Here is a 24,741-nt window from a genome sequence, read left to right on the forward strand (position 1 = left end):
CGTCCACTCACCTGTTCTTCCCTGAATACGATCCTGTTGAAGAAGAACTGCAGGTACTCGTTTGCATAATTAATGCAAAGCTGCTCAAAGCTGTTGAAGGCCAGATCCTGTTGTTCCCACACACACACACACACACACACACAGACACACACACGTGGCTGGTGATTCTCAATGTCTCATCTACACGACTAAAGAGTGATTATTCTGGAGTCTGTCTCTCTATCGTGTAACACAAGAAAGTGACTGAAAGGCGATAAGATGCTCTGTCTGCGTCGGAGGAGGACAAACACATGAGAAAGCCAATTTACCTCAAATCCGTAAATGTCCAGGATGGAGATGGAGAGAGTGTGTTGGCGAGGGTACACCTGAGCGTTGATCCTCTCTGTTAACCAGTGGAAGAGCAGCGAGTACAGGATCTTGGCAACAGCATCTCTGGAGGAGAGAAAGATTAGTGTGTAAAAGACAGACAGAGTGTGGGACAGAAATATTGGATGGAAGAACTCATGCATATTTTCTGGTTAAATATGAATCGGACTGTCATCACAGATTAGGAATCAGGGAAAGTATTTTTATGGAAACAGGCACACAGAATGTCATGTCAATTTACCAAAAAACAAATACTTTTAATGGGAACAAAATGTCTCATTCAGCGGTATTTTCCTTTCAAGTTTCCATGGTATTATATGAGCCATACAACTGGAGGAAAAATAATTATTTTTCATACATGTTGGGTATGTAACTGTCTAGTTACCTGGCATCTACAGCACTTTCCACAGTCAGTGGGGTGTAGATCTTGTCCCTCATTGTCTCCTGTGAAGAAGATAGGAGGGTTTAGCAACACAGCAGTCATTTATGCAACACATTGGATGAAGAGGAGCGAACTGGGTGAACAATTTCAGTAACATGTTTTATTGCTTAATGTTTAAATTTTAATATTTAAACCCCCATACTACACCCAAGGTGTTTTCACTTATGTTGCCTGATTATGACTGTATGTGTGCAGACTGAGCTTGATTGACAGCCCCTTCACAGGTGTTAGTGATCACATTAACGATGGCTCCATTATATTTAAGTGCCCCAGTAAGTCACGACATTGAGACAGGGAGCCAGCATGTACAATACCAGGACTCTGAAACTAAAGCAGTTACATGAAATTCAGCCATCATTCATTTTATTATTTACACATGTGCGTTACTTATTGTGACTTCTGAAAAAAAGGCTTGAGTTTGGTGACACAAATGTGATTCCCTGGATATAGCATCATCTCAGTCCAACAGTCTAATCAGCCAGAGTAATTGAAAACACCTGTGTGGGTGTGCAGGTTCTTTAAATGCTGTATTTTTTGCTTTTTATATAGGGATTTTGTAAAGAAACTCTTTAACCTTTAAAGCCTTTTGTAAGTTTATTTGTCAAAGCATACTGCTAGTATAAATGGTAAATAGTTGAGTTTTGCAGCCTGATTATTATCCTCACATTATGGACAAATAAAATGTCTAATGCATCAAAAATGCATCCTTGAGGATTATTTTATCCTTGCAGCCTGACACCACAGCTCAGGTACAGTATGTTAGGTGCTGTGTGCTGCAAGCAGAGCTGATTGCCACATATTTTGTTACAGCCCAATTAAACCTGTAAAGGGATTAAAATAGTCCTGTTTGGCTAAACTAGACATAGGGTTAGGGGCTTGATTATTAAATGTACACACTACACTAAAGTGGCAAACCTCAACATGCAGCTTAGTTTATTTTGTCTTCACTTCACCCCACTTTCTCTCATCTGCTTCACTCCTTACATTTCCACTCTACCTCGCTGTCTTCTCCTCTGCTTCCTTCATAACTTTCTGCTTTACTCTCTTACTGTCTGGGACTTACTTCCAATCAGATAAAGAATGCTTTGAGACTTGAGACCTTATCTTGCATAAATGCACTTCACTCATGCACACACTTACACAGACACACACACGCACACGCACAAAAAAAACACACACACACCTAATCCAGCCAAAGGAAATGACTGGGCAAGGCTGACTCCTCTCCTGTTACATATAGGAACCACCTTTGTGATTAGAAATTCAATTAAACAAAAGACTCTTTGCGTAGAGCATATGTACGTGGATGACACAAGTTGTGCCATGATTAGATGTACTTTAAGTTCATTCCTCCTGTTTCTCTCTCCCCATCTTATCTCAAGTGGATCTGTTCCTTCTGCTCTTCTTTTAAAACAGACTGTAAAACAAGATGTTGCTCAATCAGACTGGGATATGAGAGAATATAGTTTGAAAAAGGATTATCAAGAGGAGAGATTGGGTAACTGAAAGATTTTTTTTCCCACTTTCCAGGATTTCTACTTTGTCAGTTGCTGATGTAAATTAAGCAACCAGGAAAATACAGTGGGCGGAAAACTACAACACTTATTTGGTTGAAAACGTAGTCAATTCATTCACTGCATTGTTTTTATGATTGATTGATTGATTTTATGACCCATTCCCGAGGGATAGTCCCTATTTTGCTTGCATGCCTAGAGCTGGTATGGTTTAGGTGTCTTTTTTTTCTCAAGGAGACTAAATCTGGTTGAAGTCCTGCTTTAGATAACCATCCTGTTAACAATGAATATGAATACCATCAGAAAACTCTGCCTGAATCAAAGGAGTACAATGCAGCAATTCATTTTATTCATGTGTCCTCCTTAAAGATTTTTTTAATGTGAGTGTCATGTCTTCAGCTGATTTAATAGCGGAAACAAAATCCAGTGAGGCCAGTTATCTACAAAAGCTGCTGTTTTCAAATGAGTTCCTAAGATGTGAGACAAATTGTGAGTATCTGTACAGTATTAATCTGTGAATTCTGCTTTTCCTTTAAGTATCCCTCAAGATATTACAAGTGTCACTTCTGCTGTGTGTGGCTATTTATAGAAAATAAATGTGACAGGCTGTGAACACAAGAACTCAAGAGATGCCAGAAGCATTACTCTGCAAACTACAATAGTGTTCATGTGTAAATAGTGTGTGTATGTACTTATGTCTATGGGATGTGTGTGACTGTGTGTAAGTATTTACTTTCATGCTTGTTTGTGTGTTACAGATCTGGTGTAAGTGATAGGCCATACTAATCAATGCTGACTTATAGAGTCAATCAATGTGAAACTGTTTTGTTTTATGAGGTGATTGAGTTACACTTAGACACACATGGAAACAGAATCAGGCCAGCAGCTTTGCTCTAAATGAGGTCAGATTTGATTTGAGATTTGTGTTTCAAAACATAATGAATGAATGAATGAGGGTATAGCAAGAGGTCAGAAGAAGATAGACACTTGACACATACGGAAACTGGTAAATGAAATCTGAGACCCAAAGACAGAGTGATGTGTAAGGTAGATTGAAAGAGGTGTCAAGGTGGATGAAACTGCAGTCAATGCTTGATATTATTAATTATGACTTTAAAGGATGTGAAAATCAACAATACAAAACTCAGGCTGAGAATCGTTTCATAAAATAGGTGTTTATTATTGTTTCTGCCTTTTGGACTTTTGGATGCACCGGCATTAAGGTTCGTAATAAATAATTTGCTCGAGTGTCTGAGTACAGAGGATGTCAAATGCTGTACAGATTGTAAAGCCCCTTGAGGCATATTTGTGATTTGTGATATTTGTTAAATTGACTTGACTTGGCTCCAAGAGCACTTATCAACCACTGATTTATACATTTTAAAGAAAAAATCAAGTATTCAGCTTTATTTTATATGACAGTGGGTAAGCAACAACCTTAAGTTTTTAGGTTTTAGCTGTGCATGGTTTCCTGTTCTTTCCCACTTTCATTTCCTACTGAAATAGTTAGTTCTTGATGGGTTAGACTTTGCTGCTACTTAAGTTAAGGGATATATTATTTATTTGTTATTCTGTCAGTCACTCAAGTTGAGTTGACTGAATGCTGACAGGGAGGTAACATGGCAGTATGCCAATGTCTCTCTCACATATTCACTGTTTACCTCTACACAAAGGATACACACCTGTTCATCCCACACACAGTGAAATAATGAAAGAAAAGAACGAGGCAAAGCTACTGTCACTGATCTACTTGTGTGGTTGTCCTGTGCTCCTGACTCCCTCTGGTGGAGGACCTTTTCTAGCTAAGTGTACCATATAACAAAGGTTTTCAGGATATCAGGCTCTTGGCTAATCCTCTCTACCAATAAGAATCACTATGTGTCCTCAGTAGATTATTCACTATAATGCTTCATGCACCTCTGCCTTGGTAAGTGAATAGTATCTGGCCCTTGGACACTGGTAGAATAAACTAGAATTCCAACAAGTTGTTTTTTTTGAGGTTTAAATATGTATCCTCTTTTCATAGAGTAAGAGAAATTATTTTTTGTTTCTGCATGCACTTTAACAATCCAAAAGTCTCCCTGCTATGATACAAGAGCTTAATGTGCAAACGAAGCACAACACTGTCATGATTGCAGAAGTGGCCAAAAGTGTGGAGTTAAACACTGAAGAAATAAAAGACTGTGAGTTAAACTGTTACTTTGGAAAAAGAGGTTACAAAAATCGAGACAGAGAATGCCAGTCTGAGAGAGTCCTGCAGCTTGAGTGTTACAAACACCACTGGAATTTCAAACTGCGTGGGCGCAAGGAGCAAGAAAATGAAAACACAAGAGAGAAGGTGTCACTGACTGACAAATTCGACAGCATTGTTGACTCAGTACATCAGCTGGGCATAAAGGAGGAAGGCAGACATTGGCGTGTCGTCATGCAGTTCACCATGAGACACTTCAGAGATGAGCTCTGGTGTCTGATCAAGGGCTCTGCAGTGTGCAAGGAGCTGAATGTAAGCTTTGCAGAGCACATCCTACTGGCTGACAGGGAGGCGAGAGCAGCAGTATGGCCACAGAGCAAGCAGGTCAGAGGTCAGGCAGGTCAGCAAGTGTATTTCCCCTAATTACCTATTCATCTAAGTTCATAACTCAAGTCACTTTATTGACCAAATACTTGGAATTTTTTTTTTCATGTCTAAGAAGGATTGCCAGTTGCCTTATGTTCATATTCTAAAGCCGCATTTCTCCTGCAAACAAACCTTGAGTTATTATTCCTTAGTTGTAAGTTGTTCTTTAATGTTCTCTGTAATATCAGATTTTGTTTCACTTTCAATGCAGCATCAACGTTCACTACTTTGACTTTTAACATTATAACTTTTGACTTTAACTGTGATGACGTGTTTGCCACAGATGTATCCCACAGTTTACCATTCTCATAATCTCTGCAGATGGCCTGAAGCCACAGATCTCCTTTTTACTGTCCTTTGCTCTTTGGGGAAGCAAAGGAAATCGTAAACTGGGTGTTGCTGGGTTTTTTTAAATTGTTGGATGTGCAAAATCCAACACAGCTGCTGGTCGTTCTGACAATAGGGAAGTGATGTATGCCCATTTTCGTCCTCTATCCAGCTATAAAGCCCAAAATAATGACTGTGCGTTCGAGAGTTCAAGACTAGTAGCCTTTTTATCTTAGGTATGTGACCACGGTCCCCAAGGGTCCTTTGGAGTCTCCAAATGGCCTAGTTTGGAAAACTCCTAAATATACCCTTAGAAAAACGTGTAAAATATTCCTTTTCCTATGGTTATCAAATCTGAGTCTTCATACTTTGGTAACATTGTGTTCTGTGTTTTCCAGCTAATAAGTCCCAGCTATAGTCATCTGCAGGCATCTGTTTGCAAAAAAATATTCAGGCGAAAATAAAAAACTTCAGTGTGTTCAAACTTCTCTTATTACCCAATGCCAGTAGCACTTACAGTGATTCTGACTGTTGGGGAAAAAACTTGAGTGTTACCTTTCAAAAGAGACCAAAACCATGTGTGTAGTCCAAATGCTTCAAGAACAGCTTTCAGTTTACTTGGATAGGCGTTTTAGGCTAATCTTACAGGAAGAGTTGTCCCTATAGATACTGAAATATTATTACTGAAATATTATTACACATGCATATGAAACACAGTTTGATACTGACCGTGACTTTGTAGGTGATGGCTTTCTGTAGTCCCTCTGGAGAGATCTGCAGCAGCTCTGCCACCACTCTGATCTCCTGAGCACTCACCACTGACGCCACCTCCTGGCCATCAGCCTGTAGTGCAGCAGGGAAATAGAAAGACAAAAAATACTGATTGTTGTGCCAAGAATAATCCTGCTCTAATTAAGTAAGGCTTATGCTTTTTTTTCTGTTCATGGTCATTATGAACTTATTTTCACAATAAAGTTTAGTTAATCTCTCATCATTAGTTCATTATTTTCATATAAGTCCCCTAACATAGCTGTTTTATGACATGATGACCAAAATACACCAAAAATGTTCTATAAATATATACATACATGTATATGACATATGTACAGTGGCATCTCAATTGCCTGAATGATCTCCAATATCAATAACAAAGAAAGATGCAGAGAGGGTGTGCTGTACAGATACAGTGTAGTGTGAATCTACAAGCATTATGCTCTGCATGTCATGTGGAAGGCTTATGGAGAAAATTTCTTTAAAAAGAGAAAACATTTTTTTTAAAAGATATAAAGAAAGATACCTTTGGAAGCATTACCTCATATCTCTGAAAATAGACATTGCCCAGGTGCAGTATGGAAGACAGAAGTCTAAAGATGGCCGACTGGTCTTCAGGGGTGAAGTGGAGGATCTCCATGGCAGCAAGCAGACGCAGGAAGTCCTCTGCATCATTCTTTCCTGTTATCCCACAATCCCCTCCCTGTATGGAGAGAGAGAGAATGAACAAAAACAATGTTTCTGAAAAGTCTTTCTCACAAATATTAACACCCTGAGGAAGATTTCCCAATTATGCTGCACTGTGTCTTCCTACCTGGTTGAGGTAATAGTAGGTCTCAGCCTCTTGTAGATAGAAAGCCTGCTTCTGCTGCGAGGGAAGACCTGCCAGCATCTCGTAGAAGATATGATAGTTCCTCTCATCTTTGGCCTGAAAGGGAAACACACATTTACCTCGACACGTCCATGTACAGAAAAGTATAAGATACAAAGTGTCATCTTGCGTATGTGTCTGCATGTGTCACCTGGAAGACGATGCGGGACTTTTCCAGTAGGTACTGAGAGGTTATGGCACCACTAATCACACCACTGGACAGTGAGTGAAAGAGAAAAGAGAACACAAAAGCAAGATTAGAGTTAGATTACAGAACAGATGGAGAGAGATGGGAACAGAGACTGAGACCTTTGTGTATTTATTTCATACTCACTCCTCCAGAAAGACTTCAATGTATTTCCCGAAGCGACTGGAATTATCGTTCCGTACAGTTTTGGCATTTCCAAAAGATTCCAGCAGAGGAGCTGCCTCAAGTATCTACCAGACATTCAAACACAAAGTAAATCAACAACCTCTATCTGCTGGGTGACAAATACAGTATGCTGTTATATTGCTATGACAGTACCACCATTTTAAAGCAGACCAGTCCATAGCATAAATGTTAAAATGCAAGTTGTTTCTGTGTCAAATATGGTCAAATTAAAGAATATTTAATGATCAGTTGAGATTAAACATTAGCTAAATTAGACCATTATTCCTGGTCAGTCAGATAGTTTAAAGCAAGTCTAAGAAAAAAGAGATTCACAAGCAAACACAACATCTCTAATGAATATTGTCACACACCACAGCAAAACACAGCAACCTGCTATTCTTATGGCCATATGTGAAGATGAGTTGTAAAATGTAAAGCACAAGTCATGCAGGGAACCCGACTACCTCAATCTGCACCCAAGGAGAGACAGCAGAGATACACAGACATAGAAAAAAGGAAACACCGAGACATTAGTCATCCTTCAAGACAGGTGTGTGTGTTTGAGTGAGTGCTTGCAAGTATCCAAATCTGCTGGCAGCAGTTTGTGTGTGTCAAGATGTGTGCGTGTACCTGTTGCGCAAGATTGCATTTGTGATGTATTGCTGCTAGGTAGCGAAGGACTAGTTTGGTGGCCTCTGTTTTCCCAGACCCGCTCTCCCCACTGAAACACAGTAACACACGCTCACTGGACAGAAATAACACCCATCAACATGGCTCAGTGATTTATACAGTATATATAATGATTTGTCACAGTCCTTTGCTGACCTGAAGAGGTCACAGCTTTTATATTTGCATGAAAATCGTGTATCTCATTCATTCATTCATTTGTTTTTTTGTTTTTTTTTTAACTTAAAAAGTCGGATGATTTTTATAAAAAAAAAACAACTCAAAATCACTAAATTAGGGCAGTGACGTTTTGAAACCTTTATTATTATAGTAAAATTTTATGTTCAAACAGCCAAAAGAGGAAATTTCATACAACATTTCAGACACTAGTGATGAGTTCAGTTACAAGCATTAAGTTAACTACTATTATTTTTTAACTATTAAAAATAAAGTGAACAGAAAACCTCCAAATGATGGTTGGTTATATCTTGAAATTAGAACCTGACAAGCTGTTTATGCTGGTGCCTTATTCAGATCAAATACTGTAATAATAAAGAAAAAAAACAACATTTGAAACAACGATGGCAGGCAGCTATTTCGACATACTTTTTTGGATTCCGTCATGACAAAATTAGTATTCTTTCATGGTCCTGAGTCCAAAATGCAGGATAAACTTTTTTCAATGTGCATACTGAGCTGAAAAAATCTTATTTGCTAAAAGATAAAGTAGCGGAAAATCCAGTTACTTTGATAGCAAAGTAGAAGCTTGCGAAGGCCAAAGTGCGAACATTATCCGCAGTTTGGGCACCACTGCACTCGGCTTTTAATAATCACTTAAGAGTCCATTATTTGATCCTTCTCACCTTCCTACACATGTGCTTGCGGAGTCTTTGCTTTAATTTACTAAGTGATGTGAGACCAGGCTAATCTTGCATTAGGTAAGGACTCAATTCCACTTTTCCGTTAAACCACCTGAAACGGTCACACACACATGCACCACTGCCAACAGCTTAATGCTAAATACCATCATTATGTGGGCTTAGTCAAAAGGGGGGGCAGAGGTGTGTGTGAGTGTGTGTATTAAGGGACACTGGCACCTTGACCACATTCCAGCATAAGGTTTCAACTCACGGGCTGGTTAGCTAAAATCCAGGCCATTATTGGTCACTGTACACCAGACCTCAGTTACCCCTTAACACGCACTCACTGACACACACACAAACAGGGTCCACACATATGCACTCCGCAACATAATCTGTTCCTGGCCCAGACCTGACTGGGCTTTCCTTACAGGTGTCTCCTTCCGAATACGGCTTGAGTGTTCCAGGTGTGTGTGAGTGTGTGCATGTGTGGACGTGTCCGTGTATTTCATATGATTTCTAAAAGCACAAGCATGTGCAAGCGTGTAGATGTACTGTGTATGCATGTATTATTTCACATTTGAATGTAGGTACTGTATATGTTTGCTATCTCTGAGTATATATGTGTTTTAACAATGAAACAAGGCGCCTAGGTGACAGATAGATGAAGCACAAGAGGAGTGAGGGAAGGTTTTGTCTTAAGTTTGCTGGCCAGTAAACCACAGACAGACACTCATGAATTTACAAACACTAATCCAAGTGGAGATGGAAACCTGACTGTTCAAGAAGCTTCATGGACATTGTGTACACTGAGCTTAAGCTGTTACATAACCTTGAAACGTTTCTAAGGATATACAAAAGGCACATATCTTGATGCACTGTGCAAGATTTTCATGTAAAAAAACATCTATGTATCAATCTATATCAGGTGTAATGTATGATTAACAGCAAGGAATATTTGCAGCCACATATGAAGTGATGAATAGAATTTAAAGAGTAAAACCCAATTGAAATCTATGTTTAATATGTGCACTTTGATGTCAGCCTCTTACCTGATTATTATGACCTGGTTGTGTTTGGCATCCATCATTTTGGAATAAGCAGCGTTTGCTATGGCAAACAAATGCCTGAAGGAGAAGGAGTAGTTGCATCAGACTTAACTGAAACTCTTCCTCATTTCTTTACATCCTGTCCTTTCCATTCTGTCCTCTGTATTTATTTTCTTTTATTCTCTCATCCTTAATAATTGTAATTTACCTGCATAATTCTTTCCTACCTTGATTTTTTTTATTTTTCCCTTCCCCTCTCCATTTCTTTAATATCATCTGTCTTATTTTATTTTCTTGATTTTTCTTTAATTTATCTTTTTTTTGTTGTTAAAGCAAACAAAGAGCTTTTGGATTGAACATGATAATTACTAATTCGTGGTGATGATGAAACTCAATTAACAAAATTATCTATTCTGTTGTATTTAAAATATGATGTACTGACATTTCTAACTTTCAGTTTGTAACCAGCTTTGCTATCCCTTGATTTCACGATAATTGAAATGAATTTATGATAACAGTATGAGAGTGAGCATGACTTACGGAGGGTGCTCTCCCAGAGCATGACCCTTGTACAGCAGCACCATGTCTGTCCCATAGATGTTATACATCTTATATGGGTTCACAGAAACCAGAATACTACCTATATATGTCTGAAAGAAAACAAGGAATTAAGAGATAGAGAAGAAGAGAAAGAAATGGAAGTTTAAAAAAAGAGAAACTGAGAGATGAAGACATAAGTTTGTAAAATCAACACACAAACAAATCTGACTTTACATTTATAGGTTCAAGAAATTTTCAAAGGTATAATGGTTGTGTGTAGGTTGTTACTGCTGGATGCAAGCTTTAAAAAGACACTTACATAAATAAGTTCCCTCTCAAATCTTCTCCTCAGGTTCAGCAGAACAGCCCCTTCATGCATCTCTCTAGACAGAGCAATAAGACAAAGATATTTAAGGATATTACAGAATTTCTTAAATCACTCAACCACCCGAAACATTTTTGCATGTTTGCACTGTGCTGGATTCAATACTGGCCTTTTTCTTCAAAAAGCACTTTACCCATCCCCTCGATCATAGTCATGTCTCACCACCACAACAATACTCTTTCCAGCTTCTATAAAACTCATCCAGAATCTTGTAATCCATCATGTCTTTGAGGCTTCAAAAACAAGTTGTTGGTTTGCAAGGCATCCCACTGAGCACATTGTATATGCAGTAGTATTTTCTCTTTCTACTTACTCTAGCTGTGTCATATCTTCCACTCCATCTTCCTCACGTTGCTCCCGGTGAGCCATGGTGGGCAGGCTTCTGATTGAGTACATCTAAAATACATACACACACACTGAAGGACGAAGACATTCATATACATAGCCCTGCTCTTCATGCATAAATACATGCACACATTCACTCACTTGGAAATATTTATTCTTTCTCTTTTTTATTCTAATGTTGATTTTGACCCTTCTTTGACCAAAGAAATGTGTTTTGTCTTGTTTATTCATTGTGCCCATCACATTGTAATGCTACATTCAGTTATTTTAAACATTATTAACATATGATTAAGACACTAGAATAACCTGATCTCTTTGATTATTCATCCCCTACTGAAAATCTGCAACTGTGTCTGGTTTTCACCATAATCTTACACTTGCAGCAGTAAGATTACATCATAAAAAAACATTTTTACAGTATAGTGCCCAAGAACTTTTGCTATTGTGCCTTCTTGAAATGTGAGATGTCATATAATTCAAGTTTTTTTTTACCTTGTCAAACCAGTGCCCTTGTGGCTCCCCCTCCCTGCTGAGATTCCACTCCCCTTGTTCATGCCCCACATGTCCCTCTCCCATAAGGCTGTGGGGGTCCAGCAGCTCCCCGTCTCTATACATGGACCACTTATTGAGGTTCTGCACTGTCCCATGAGGTAGAACCCTCTCTGCACCCCACACATCCGCATCTTGCTGCAAACCCAAAGCTTCAACTCCAGGGCCATGTGCCCAGTGCTGTTCAGGGCCAGATCCCTGGACCTGGGGTGACACTACAGCATATGAGGAGGGTAGGCGGTAAGAGGCCCCCCTGAGGTGAGGGTTCTGCAGGGCACCAGAGAGATTTAATGAGCGGGGTTCCGGGGTGCTAGGGGCACCTAGCCGTGTCATGATATTACCATCTGGGAGACGGTATTTTGCCCCTCGAAGGTTCGGATTTTTTGACAAAGCATTAGACAGGTCAAGTGATCGGGATGCAGAAGAGGGCTGGGGGTGGGTCATCAAAGTTCCTTCTGGCAAACGGTAAGAGGCAGATTTGAGGTTCTGGTTGCGGAGAGCACTGGAAAGGTCGAGGGAGCGTGACTCGGTGGCATCAGCAGAACCAGGTTGCATCAATAGTGATGTGTTTGGGAGTCTGTAAGAGGCACCACGGATGTTGGTGTTTAGCAAGGCACCAGAGAGGGCAGGCCCGGAGGAGGCAGAGGTGGGAACTTGGGTTTGGTTCTGTGAAAACAATGATGATCCACCTGGGAGCTGAAACTTTGCCTTACGCAGGTTAGCATTCATCAGGGCGCTAGATAGCCCTGGGGATGATACTGCACTCTCAGGATTCTGCGTCTCCCCTCCTGGATGTGTTAGAATTGAACCATCTGGTAATCGATAAGAGGCCTTACGAACATTATCATTAAGAAGAGCAGAGGAGAGCACAGAAGAAGAGGTTGTGACAGGCTCGGGCATTGGCTCATTTCTTGTAATTAAAGTTCCATCTGGCAGCCTATATGTGGCCTTACGTACATTAGCATTGAGAAGAGCAGAGGAGAGCACAGAGGAGGAGGTTGTGACAGGCTCATTTACTGGCTCATTTCTTGTAATCAAAGTTCCATCTGGCAGCCTGTATGTGGCCTTACGTACATTGGGATTCAACAGTGCAGAGGAAAGCATAGGTGAGGAAAGGGAGGGAACAGGTGTGGGCTCTGTCCTGGTTACTAGAGTACCATCAGGCAAACGATATGTGGCCTGTCGCAAACTGGGATTGAGCAAGGCAGAGGACAGCATAGAGGAGGAGAGGGGAGATGGACCTGAGGAAGGTTCTGCAGGTTCAGTTCTAGTGACCAGTGAGCCATCAGGTAGTCGATAAGTGGCCTGACGTAGGCTTTGATTCTGCAGGGCATTGGAAAGCACAGTGGGTGAAGGCCTCCCACCACCGCCCCCACCATCAATGGTTACTGGGGGCTCAACAGGGATCTGGGACATTGTCAAAGTGCCACCTGGAAGCCTGAACATGGATCCCTGGATTTTGGAGGTCTGCAGTCCACCAGAGAGAAGTGGGGAGGTACCTCTGATGGTCCCTTGTTGAGATGTGGTGGAAGGAGGAACAGGAGAAGCGTGGGACATGGGGGAGAGGTGTCGCTGAAGGGGTGAGGCAAAGGAAGCATTACGTAGCTGGGAGGTAAGCATAGCAGAGGACAAGTTGGGGGAGGAGGGGACAGAGGGGACAGGAGGTGCTGCTGCATGAGGGGGTGTGAGGACATTTGTATAGACATTGGCATTGCGTTGTAGAGGAGATGAGTAGGAGGCACTGCGCAGACGGGAGTTCTGCATTAAAGCATTGGATAGACCAAAAGTGGCATATGGGCTCATCTCCTGGCTTGCCTGTACATCAGCTAATATCTCCCCATCTCCACCATGTATGGGGGAAGTGCTTCTCTGTAAAGGTGTGGTGTTGCTAACATTCTGCAAATAAGGGTTCTGGAGCGTGTGTCCTAGATAAGGTGATGAGGGTGCAGGCGGAGGGAGGTTTTGGGGGTAGACTTCATGCTGTGTTTGAGGAGTGGAGGGTCTCTGTAAAGGAGAGGAGTAACCAGCGGTGGAGTAAGGAAGAGGAGAGGAAGGAAAGGGGGCACCGACAACCCGAGGCTGTGGTAAAGCATTTGCAAGCATTGGGGATGGGCCTGGCTCCATCATTGTGTAGTCATGCTGGGTGATACTCTGAGATGGTGGAAAGGGGGTACCAGGGGAAAGACTAGGGTGAGCTACTGGAGGTTGAAAAGATGTTGGCCCTAGACTTTGAGGACTCATAGCCCTGTGGGGTAAGGGAGAGGGTGGGTGAGAAAGATGGTGCATAGGATAGGCTGAATGGGAGGGCAGGGGGGATGGACGCTGCAGTGGTTGTGGAGATTGAGGTCTACTCTGCAGCCTACGCACTGATGGTTGGGGAGAAAGAGGGCCACTCCGTTTCAATGGAAGCTGTGGAGAGACAGGAGGCCCTGGAGGAGGTGCTCTGAATGACTGTCTAGATGGAAGAGAAGGCTGATTTCTGGGCATACGGACTAGTGGCTGCCCCCTACCTACAGGTCTGTGGAAACCCCCTTGGGGAGTACCAATTCGCTTTGATTCCCTTAACCCTGTAGGTCGGGAGCCTGTCCTGGCTAGCATGGGGGCTCCAGCTACATCTCCCATCTGTCCTGAGGGAGGGGCTTGGCCACTATGGATAGAGGACCTGAAAGGGGCTACATGTTGAGTGACAGGAGGTCCATGTCTACTGCGTCTCTGTAGGTATGGGTTAGCTGGGGAGGGTTTCACCGCCCCCATGGGCACATGACTTCGACCTCCAGCACCACCTCTCATCCTGCGAGTAGAGGATCGGGTGGGGAGAGGGCGACTGGTGATACGAGATGGGGAAGGAGAAGGAGGATGATGGGGGGAGGTGGGGCGAAAGGCTTGAGGGGGAGACTGGGCTCTCTCAGGTAGAGGAGGGCTCCGTCTTTGTGGGGATGGTAGAGGAGGAGATGGGGAATGCCTCATCTTGGATGTTTGTTTTCTGCCTTGGAACAAATGAGGTCTGGTAGAAGGCAGAGGCACTGCATCTGGAGGGGGTTGCTGCCTGAAAGAGAGTCTTGGGGAAGGTGGTGGGCTTGTTCTCTTCCTCAGCGATGCCCTGGGTGAAGCTAGGGGGCTAGAAAGTGGGGATTGGGGTCGGACAGTTGATGGAGCCCTGCGCAACCCAAATCCCCCCCTCCCTCTTGCTAGAGATGGCTGAGCTCTAACTGACATCCCTTTCCTGTGGTGTGATGGAGAAGCAGGTGGGCTGGGTGGTCTCCGCCTGCCAAGTGGGGAAGCTGGCCTTTGGCCTGACATTGAGGCCCGCTGGGTGAGCCGTCTTTTATGTAAGCGGGGAGAAATGTAGGGGTCTGGCTGGATGCCTGCTTGGAAGTCCATATTATGTGATGAGAGGCGGGGTGAAGGAGGTGCTATTGCCCTAGTTGATCCTGGCCTGGGTGATAGCTGTGGGGATGGAAGGGGACTCATTCGTCGCACTGGCCTTGGTGAGGCCACTGGCGAATGCAGTGGTGAATGCATCATTGGAGGCATTGGTGGCTGTACTGGTGGGACCATTGGTGACATTTGCCCAATTTGGAACATATGCGGGTCTTGGGGGAGGAAGGGTTGGTATACTTGGGAGGCAAATTGTTGTGGGGACAAATGACTGGGGGAAACAGCAAAAGAAGGCTGAGGGAGAGGGAATTGTTCCTGTTGAATGATCCCAGCTGTTGGCATGGGGGCTTGTATAGGAATAATAGGGATTTGTTGTTGGTTCATAACAGTGGGGCAGTGGGGCTGCGCAGGAAGGTATGTGGGAAGGGGCTGCTCATATTGTATATCTGACACCATAGCCATATTATTGAGGGCAAGAGCTGGGGAGGGAGAGGGAAACATTGGGGAGGAGGGACGAGAATGATGATGATGAGGAGGTGGCAGGGTTTCCACTTCTAGTCTGTCTTTTCCAAATAGCCTAACCTGGGGCCTGGGGACTCTGAACTGCTCTGCAGAAAATGGCTCAGCAAGAGGGTAAGAGAGCTGCTCCTGTCCAAGTAGCTGTCCTGTCTCAGCTGGATCCAGCCCAGCATCCATATAGAAAGGTTGCTGGTATGGGTAATAAATAGCAGCAGGGTCTGTATATCCCAATATTGGGTCATTGTATAACCCTGGAACAACATCATAACCACCACTCATCATGCCATATGGATCTGACATCTCATAGTTATAATCCATAACGTGGTCAAAGTAATCTCCATACAGCTCAGGATCATATGGATCATAGAAACCATCCATTGCATTACCATAGTAACCATATGGTTCTGGCTCCATTGCATACAGCATTCCATCTTCACCATAGTAATACTCCATCCCTTCATCGCCATAGTAATCTTCATACTCATCATCAAAATAGCCATACGGGTAACTGTAGTAATCCTCGTCATCATCATAGTAAAACTCATCATCATAATAAAAGTTGCCCTCTTCATCATAGTAACCATATTCATCTTCCCATTCATCATCGTCATAGTAATCCATTTCCTCTCCATATGGGTCATTGGTCTGGGGACGTCTCAGGAAGCCTCTAGGTCTCCAACTGCTGTGGTAATCTTCCTCATATCCATACTCATCATCATCATACTCATAGGCCTCATTGTAATAATGTGTTTCTCTCCCTCTAGTGTCCCTGTTAGTAAATGACAGGTGCTTTCGCTCACGTCCTCCTGCCCGTACTCCCAGCCGACCTTGGCCCTTAGAAGTTAGGAACCTTCCTGTCAACCAGTTAGTTGCTGCAGCTATCCTTCCTAACATCCAACCTTTTGTCTTAAACTCTGATCCTGCTTTCTTTTTCCCAAACATGCCTTTGAACTTCCCTCCCAGTCCCTTTGCCTCTGTTGCCATTTTCCCCTTCGCCCCTAAACTGGATAGGTTTACTGTCTTTTTAGGAGGTGTGGTTTCTTTTGCGTCATTGTCTTTTTTATTCAATTGGCTGAAGCCAGACAGACCCGGCTTTTTGTCAGCGGAAGAGGATTTAGCCCCAAACCCAGAAAAAAGCTTGCTGGCGCCTAGAAGTGGTTTACCACCAGCAGTTGGTTTCTTTTTCTTGGAGAGGCGAATGAATAGATGGGAAGTGCTCTTAAAGTTTCTCTTTGGTTTTGCTTTCTCAGGCTGCTTTTGTTTAGAAGGCATGCTAAAAGGAGAGGACTTTCCTTTAATGCCTGTGAGGGCTTTGGAGGCTCCTTTGAGGTGACTCCTTGCATCTACTGTCTTCTGTACTTTTGGTGCTGCTGCATTCTTCTTCTGTCCCTCTGATGCAAAGCCCATCATGGCCTTGGAGGCTCCTTTGATGTGGACATCACTCATCTTTTTCAGGTTTATTGCACCCATCCCTTTCTTCACCGGTTTCCCTTTCTCTTCCTCCCCCTTATCATCAGATGGACGTGAATGTTTAGGAAGGGGCTTAAAACCCTTCACAACCATGGCTTTGGATGCACCTTTCAGTGCTGTTTTCCCTTTCCCTTTCTTGGTTACTACCTCTTCCTCAGTGTTTTCACCCTCTTCTTCAGTCTTCATCTCCTCTTCTTCTTCCTCTGACCCCTCCTCTGACTCACTGACAGGTTTCTTTCCCTTTCCTGTCTTTGCATCATCCTTCCCCTTCCCCTTAACTGGTTCCTCCACTTTCTTTCCTCCTTTCTTGTCATCTTTCCCTCCTTTCTTATCTTCCTTTCCTCCCTTCTTGGGCTCCTCTGTCTTGCCTTTCTTGGCAGCTGATTTTGCGTCACCTTTTTTAGGTGGCATGATGTCTCCTGCCTCAAATCATTCTAAACAAGAGGAAGGACAAGAACCCAAAATGTGCTAAAGCAGGCCTGTATCAATGTCAGTGTTGATATGTACTCTTGAGAAGAGTCCAAATAGTAGCAGCATCCTGTCATTCCCAATTTCTTTCATGTCTTCTCTCCTTTTTCCTGCATCTGATCCATCTCTTTTGACACCCCAGAAGCACACACTGAAGCACACTCTGTCCCAAGTCAGTTGTTCTATAATGCACACTGAGACAAACACAAACCACAGTGCTTCAAAACACGATCTAGTAATGGAGTCGGAATCTCAGCCATCAGTGCTCGCTCGCATTACAGTATGTCTTCAAGCCTCAGCAAAAGAGCTGTTTTCTCTGTGTGAGTAAAAAGAGGATGGAAACCTATCTAGGGGTGTTAATTTAAAAAAAATCTGATGCTTCTTGAATTCAAAATAGTATATGAAAAGAATAATCGATTGCAATGTCTCTCAGTTTTACCCACTTGTTGCCTCTGGCTCCCTGAGCATTTAAATGAAGTCCTTAAAAATGTAGCATCCAGCATAGCAAAAATATTTGTAAATTCCTGGTCTCGTTCCTCTTTATAGGTTTTGTAAGTAACTTCCCAGGGTCACACGATGAATAAAAGACCCTGCTATCCCAGTGACAGAGTCTGTGTAGTCCTTTGTGTGTCTCCCATTGTTACTGCGTCCTGTGAGTCCGGCAGTGAATCCTCATCTTGGCCGCCGCACCAACTTTGGCAGGATGTCCCCCCAACAAGGAGAGCCGATGTGCGTGCGTTGGTGTGAGTCTCGGCCTTCAGGGGTGTCCTCCTCTTTGTCTGAGTATGTGTGTTGCATTTGTGGTTGTATCCTCCCACATCCACGTCAGCTTGCCTTTGTGACCTCCTGCAACCTTCTGCATCTCTCTCTGGTTACTTCATCTGCATCCATCTCATTCATCTCAACTTGAGGTCTCGTCATATACGTAGCGCATGTGTGTGAACATATGAGCATGTGGATTGTATCTGTGTGTGTGTGTATGTGCGTCAGAGTGTTTCCCCAGTTATAGTTGCAAAGGGCACCTTAATATACCAGCTATACTGCCTCAGGGTAATCCTATCTGCAGGCTCGCTTCTGTATGAATAATGCAGGCTGGCTGAGCTGTTGCTAAACTGTGTCTGAGAGGCAAGAGCAGAGCCAAAACACACAGCTGAGAGTGATGTAAAATGCTCACACACACATTAAACAGTATATGCACACATCTACAGTAATATGTCCATGTTTGATGCAGAAAGATACAATTTAGGACTTCACACTGTCAACTTAACATGGGTTAATCAAGAAAAGTAAGGATTTAAGATTAATTAGCTGAATCTATTGTTAAAGTCAGTGTTACACTCCAGCTAACTGAAGCCATTAATTTGCAACAACTTTTCACTTAACTGACCACCTAAATCTATAACCACCTTATAGAATTCATATATTAGAGCTCTGCCTGGTTCAGAGCTCAAAAAAGCAAACATTTGTTGCCATTTTGTTCCTCTTGATACAACCAAGATCCTCTAAATGCTGAGAGTTTTTTATAATAACATATTGGCGATTTCACCGAGCTGGAAAAGGACTATTCAATAAGTACTACTTGGAGCAAATGACTCACAAAATAAGAAATATGGAGGATGCTTTTTTTTTTTAAAATTAAAATTATAATTATACTATGCATAAAGAAATACGTTATGTATCAGCTTGTCCACTCTCTGTAAGTAGTCAGATACTTCATCTTCAGTGCTTTGCTACTTCCTGTTGTTCTGTTACAAAGTACCAGTTAAATATATGTATCTATATAAATGATGTATATGTATGATGGATGTGTATGTATGTATATGAGGATAAATGTATGTATAACTTATTTAACATAATTTGTTTTCATTTTCTTTTTCTTTTAGTTCAGTTTTGCTTTGCCTTTTATGACAGCTGTTAATTAAAAAAAAAAAAACAGCTGTCATTTAATAACAAACCTGCTTTACCTGGACCCCATTTAAACAAACACGCACACACATAAAGACCTCCCTATCCAGTCAGTAGTGAAAGTTGTAACATAGAGTTCTGGGTGCGAAGTGTGATGGCATTACATAAATGCTCTGATGTTAATTCATTGAGGATGGTCTGATGATAGTTCACTGATGATGGTCTGATGTTAATTCATTGATGATGGGCTGATATTCCAGGAGGTCATCTCAGTGGCAGATATGAATGTTTAATGTCTGTCCTGTGTTCTGCCTACACAGCATGGATAAAACATTCATTGCAGGCTGCTCTAAATATATCACAAAGGGTCAAGCCCGCCCTGGCCTGCTCCCCAACCAATATATTATACATACGGGATGTGTCAGGGGTTAACAGCCAGACACCATAGAGCAGATGAAGGATAAACAGCAAACAGCAAAAGAAAGAAAAACAAACCTAATAATTTCCTGACAATTGCAAGAAAAAGACTGAAATATATAATCTTTTAACATACAGTAGATTAATACAATAATAAGGTAAAGTTTTACATTATATAAATCAACAGTACAGATTTAAAATAGGCATGTATCCATTTGAAACTATGGATTATTTCTTTTAATTTACCAAAAAGAGAAAAAAAGTGTCGATCACTTATGTTAGTTACAGTTAACAGATCCAACTCTATGTTTTCTCTCCGATAAATGAAGTTGGAAGGTCTTGACCTAAGATAGGATCTAAGCAGAATTCTGTATCACATATCCCAATGTGCAGTGACCATGACACAACTCTAAACTGTCTGCAGGCTGCACAGCAATAACAACAACAGCTGATGTTGGTATCATCTAACTGCAAACTGAGATAAGTCGAGAGAGAGAGAGAGAGAGAGAGAGAGAGAGAGAGAGAGAGAGAGAGAGAGGGAACACAGGAAAAGTTCAAAAGTTCCTTCCTGTTCATCAGATATACACACAGCGAAGGTTGTTGGTCACCAAACAGGTAAAGAGACACACGTAGAGATCTATTTGATATGTGTGATATGTATCTGCTGTCTGGCTGATGTGCTCTGTTGACTGAGTGAACTGGTAATGAATAGAGAGCAGATGACAGAGATGGAGGGGGTGGGGAAAGAGGAGAGGGAGCTGGGCAAGGAAAGTAAAGAGGGAAAATGAGAGTTACACCAATGAACTGTAGATTACACACAGAAAATGGAAAGAGGGAGAGGGACAGAGAACTGAAACGACAGAAAAGTGAGAAACAGAAGTCGTAGAGACATGGAGAGGTGACAGAGAGAGTGATATGGAGGGACAATAGGCAGCAAGTCAGTGAGCGACAGATGAAGGGTCTAAAGAAAGTCTCCTCGTCTACGTGCCAATCACTGACAACACGCTTTCAACAGACGCAGTCAGCGACACGCAACTAATAAAGGAGATCACCTGAGCATAGTGCAGCCAACAGGTTCATTTAATGCCTACGGCCACACACACACACACACACGCACACACGCGCACACACACACACACACACACACACACACACACACACACAGGGAGGCAGGAATGTCTCATAATGGAGATTGCATGCGATTACTAAATGCAGGACATACTCTGACTCATCTAGGGAGACTAGAGATTGACAGCTACAAACACACACACACACACACACACACACACACATTGAGCATGCCACATACACTTCCACTTGCTGCAAATATAATACCTTTTCTCACATGCAAACACACACACTTGGGGGTGGGCTTGGGCCAAAATGCTTGTCATATACCTTTCATCCAATTAAAAACACACAGCTTAGTGACACGCACAGACACACACACACACACACACACACACAGAATCACACCCTCATGATTAATTGCCAAAAACAGCAGCCCGAGCCAGCTCTGTAACCTTAAAAACTGTGACAGCTATGACGATAATCCAACAGGCTACAAGGATCACAGCACCCGGACAATATTTGGTTGACATTACTGTGTTCCTTGAAAGGTTTTGTATGATTGAGCGACAGACTGAAAAGCAGAGCGGCAGTGGGAGAGGGTGATGTTCTTTTCAGACCGAGGAGGTGAGACGGGAGGATGAGGAGGCTGGCCTCAGGTTTCCTGTAAGCCTTTAAGCCCCATTCAAGTCTTAACCTTCGCTGCTAGATTACCCAGTGACTTGACAATGGAGAAACGCCAGCGGCTGCTTAAATAGTGCAGACCTGCCTCAGAGGATCAAACACCAACACTTGGCTGAGCCGACTGCCATTACTAGATATGAAAATAAGATACTCTCTCTGACCTTAATGTATTTGTTAAAAGTGATTTAGGAGCTTTGTGGCAGTTTCCATCTTAAATACAAAGAAGTTGGATTTTACATGGACTGATCCAAAATTAGTGCAAGAAAACCTTTAATTTCTTGTTCAACACAATCGCACACTTGAAAACTGATAAAAAGAGGGTAATTTTAAACATTTAGCTGATGCGGTGATACAGACATGCCACCGTCCAATCAGTAACAAGATAAGCAAGTGATGTGACAGCTCAACAGGTTGTGTTTTCCAAAAAAAAGTCTTGAATATAATGCAATCCCGTCTCCTAGAATCTACTGCAACAACTGCTGTGTAACAAGATGCACTGTGCCTCTGAGTTTCATTGGAAACAGCAGTGATGTAGTTGCTATGACCTTTTATAACCATAAAAAATTCAAAATATTAATCTGGTTAATGAGTATTTTTAATACTACTGTCAATCAGTCGACCTAGTTTCTTCATGGAGACGTCTGACACATTGCAACTAAGTTGATATTTTGACTTTAAAAGTATAGCACTCCTATAATTAGTGTAATGTTTAAGAATTTCTCAGCACTCTGTTTAATTAAGTTCTCATGACTTTTACTTATCAAATTAACTCTATTAAAATAAGACACAGACCTGGTGACAGTTTAAGCTTTAATGAGACAAATTTTATACCATACCCTCTCATGGAATATATACATACCTTATCTGTTCTTGTGAATGACAGTGATTGATATTTAGAGCCTTTATTATCCAGAAATATCCATCAAAACATCTGATGAGCCCACTCGCTGTATAGAGGAAAAAAAAATCTAACTCTGTGGCCTCTGTGTGGCTGCTCTGACTCATGAATCTCCTCTGGACCCTCTGCTGATGTTTTAAAGCCCTGTGCCCACGCACACACACAAAAATTACATTCACCACAGACCGTCTAAACACACAATGGGACCTCCATAGTAAACATACCCTCTGTTGCTTCAGTCATTACCTGTACGACAGCTGGTTCAGGCTACTCTATACATCTATACATGCATCAATAGTACAGCAATTAGGTTTCTAAACATGGTGCACTACCTTGTCCCCCTCTGCGTAAGTGCCTGAGTAAACAATTGAACAATTGGGCAGATCCATTGTTTGTTAATTGGTAGGATTACACACACCCTCACACACTTTACGCTATCATCATCCCACACTGGTCTCCCAACGTCAGAGCCTAAAGCGAAACCCCTGCAGTGACAATAGGTTGTAAGGCATTTGTGTGTGTGTGTGTTGGAGAGCCTTATCAGTACTCCTCACACACACACACACACACACACACACACACACACACACACACGTACAGTATGTAGGTGGAGATTTGTTAAATGTTACCCGAATTGCCGCTGATTACCAATGCTCTTTAACTCTTTCAGAGGCTAAATGTGATTTTTTATATATAAAATGTTCATAGTCAAAGAAAATAAATACGTTTAGAACTTGACTATTCTGTGGAAAATGATGTAATTTGTGCTGCTTTGCTAGTTGTCCAGTAACAGCACACATATTGTGCATTTATTTCAGGGATTTGACATCATAATGTAATATAATGTGTATGACTGCCTGCCACATGTTATATTTATTGCAAGTTGAACACACAAACATAGAAAGATGGGCTATTTATTAAATGTAATGTTAATCATCTAAGTTAATGAAGAAAAGTATAGTGTTTCTGTGAAGTAGTTCAGGAAGTTTGTGGGCACTTCTCTACACAAATCTGTAATGGCTTTACAGACGCAAAATACTGACTTCCACAGAATACATGTTCACAAGTTACTAAATATGACAAACGTGTGTTTAGAGGATTAACTTTCAGGTTTTGTCTTAGTTTTTCATGGTAAACACATCATCTTCCTTTGTTTTTTTGTTGTTTTTTTTGTTTGCATCTCAAACCTGAACATCCTATAACCACTGGGACTATGTTTGACGTAAAATCCTTTAATGGTTTAGTGTGTGAGTTTACTTCCTAAAGATTTTAGTTGATGGATCATTATAAAACAAAAACCATAAAAAGGCAAAATCACAGTTGCGTTTTCTGAAACTCTATGAATGAGGGACTGAGTCTGCTGGATTAGTGTGGTTCTCTGTGTGTGCTTCTTTGTGCGCATTAATAGACTGGTTTATCCCCTAGACAAACATCAGTGCACACAAAGTACAGAAAACAACCCGACCGCTTGTTAAAGAGAGATTTGCTATTTACACACAAGTAATCCGGTAAGCCTGTAAAACACAAATGTATGTATACTCAGTACAAATACACACAAACAAGACTATCAACAAGACCATCTATTTGTTCACAAAATCCCTGCATATTTATAGAATACAGCTCCATACAGATCCATGCTGAGTCTTCTGTAATATTGAGTGTGCTTTTAATTTGGTGTGCAGAGAATGTTAATCATGAAGCGGTAAAACTCTTCTGGTAAACAGGCTAAAGGATTTTCTGACATCATAAATGACTAACTCCATATAAATGTGGTTAAATCTGTTTAAATCTTTTTGTCTTATGAAAAGTGTCTTTTGGGACATAAAAACCCAACCAAGCAAACCATTATGTGCATCAATCCCTGTTGAAAACCAAGACAGAGTTGAGAAAACACCTGTACTGTAATTAATACACCTGTACTGATTCTGAAGTCACAAAAATGGTTGGTTTCAATTCATTCTAACTCCTCACTCATTTGATTATAGGGCAATTTTAGCTTAACTGTTACTCATAAAACAAATATCTGAACATTTCATCCTTCAGTGAGTCTGTGATTTGTCTCCTCTGTGCTTTTGTTATTCACAGTTCAAATCCACCACATGCTGTGATAACCAGCAGCTTCATGTAATGAGCAGGCTGATACAGAAGAGGGCAGAAGAGACAAAATAATCAGTTGGGCTTCACCTCTAAAATACTCATGAATTTTGTCATCAGTTGGTATCTTTTACATATATTCTATCAGCCAGAAAATATATTTAT

The 24,741-nt window shown here is 41.7% G+C and overlaps 1 protein-coding gene across 4 annotated transcripts in view; it reads right to left on the reverse strand.

The window, feature by feature from the left end:
• The window catches only part of myo15aa (myosin XVAa), a 39,733-nt gene extending 22,280 nt beyond the window's left edge, over positions 1-17,453 (reverse strand). For 3 of the 4 annotated variants that reach the window (XM_044332088.1, XM_044332087.1, XM_044332085.1), the window contains exons 1-7: positions 7,060-7,115; positions 6,852-6,965; positions 6,579-6,740; positions 5,996-6,109; positions 752-810; positions 309-432; positions 12-107 (exon numbers count right to left, since the gene is read on the reverse strand). In XM_044332088.1, the coding sequence (XP_044188023.1) occupies positions 12-107; positions 309-432; positions 752-810; positions 5,996-6,109; positions 6,579-6,740; positions 6,852-6,929 (633 nt within the window). In that variant the 5' untranslated portion in view covers positions 6,930-6,965; positions 7,060-7,115. Of the gene's footprint in view, positions 1-11; positions 108-308; positions 433-751; positions 811-5,995; positions 6,110-6,578; positions 6,741-6,851; positions 6,966-7,059; positions 7,124-7,242; positions 7,347-7,905; positions 8,003-9,859; positions 9,935-10,396; positions 10,507-10,715; positions 10,780-11,094; positions 11,178-11,618; positions 12,507-12,740; positions 13,649-13,741 lie in introns of those variants that run through there. The other variant, XM_044332084.1, reaches the window with a different exon arrangement.
• Between the last annotated feature and the right edge of the window lie 7,288 nt (positions 17,454-24,741).

The sequence above is a fragment of the Thunnus albacares genome, chromosome 17, assembly GCF_914725855.1.
Source record: "Thunnus albacares chromosome 17, fThuAlb1.1, whole genome shotgun sequence".
Lineage (NCBI taxonomy): Eukaryota > Metazoa > Chordata > Actinopteri > Scombriformes > Scombridae > Thunnus > Thunnus albacares.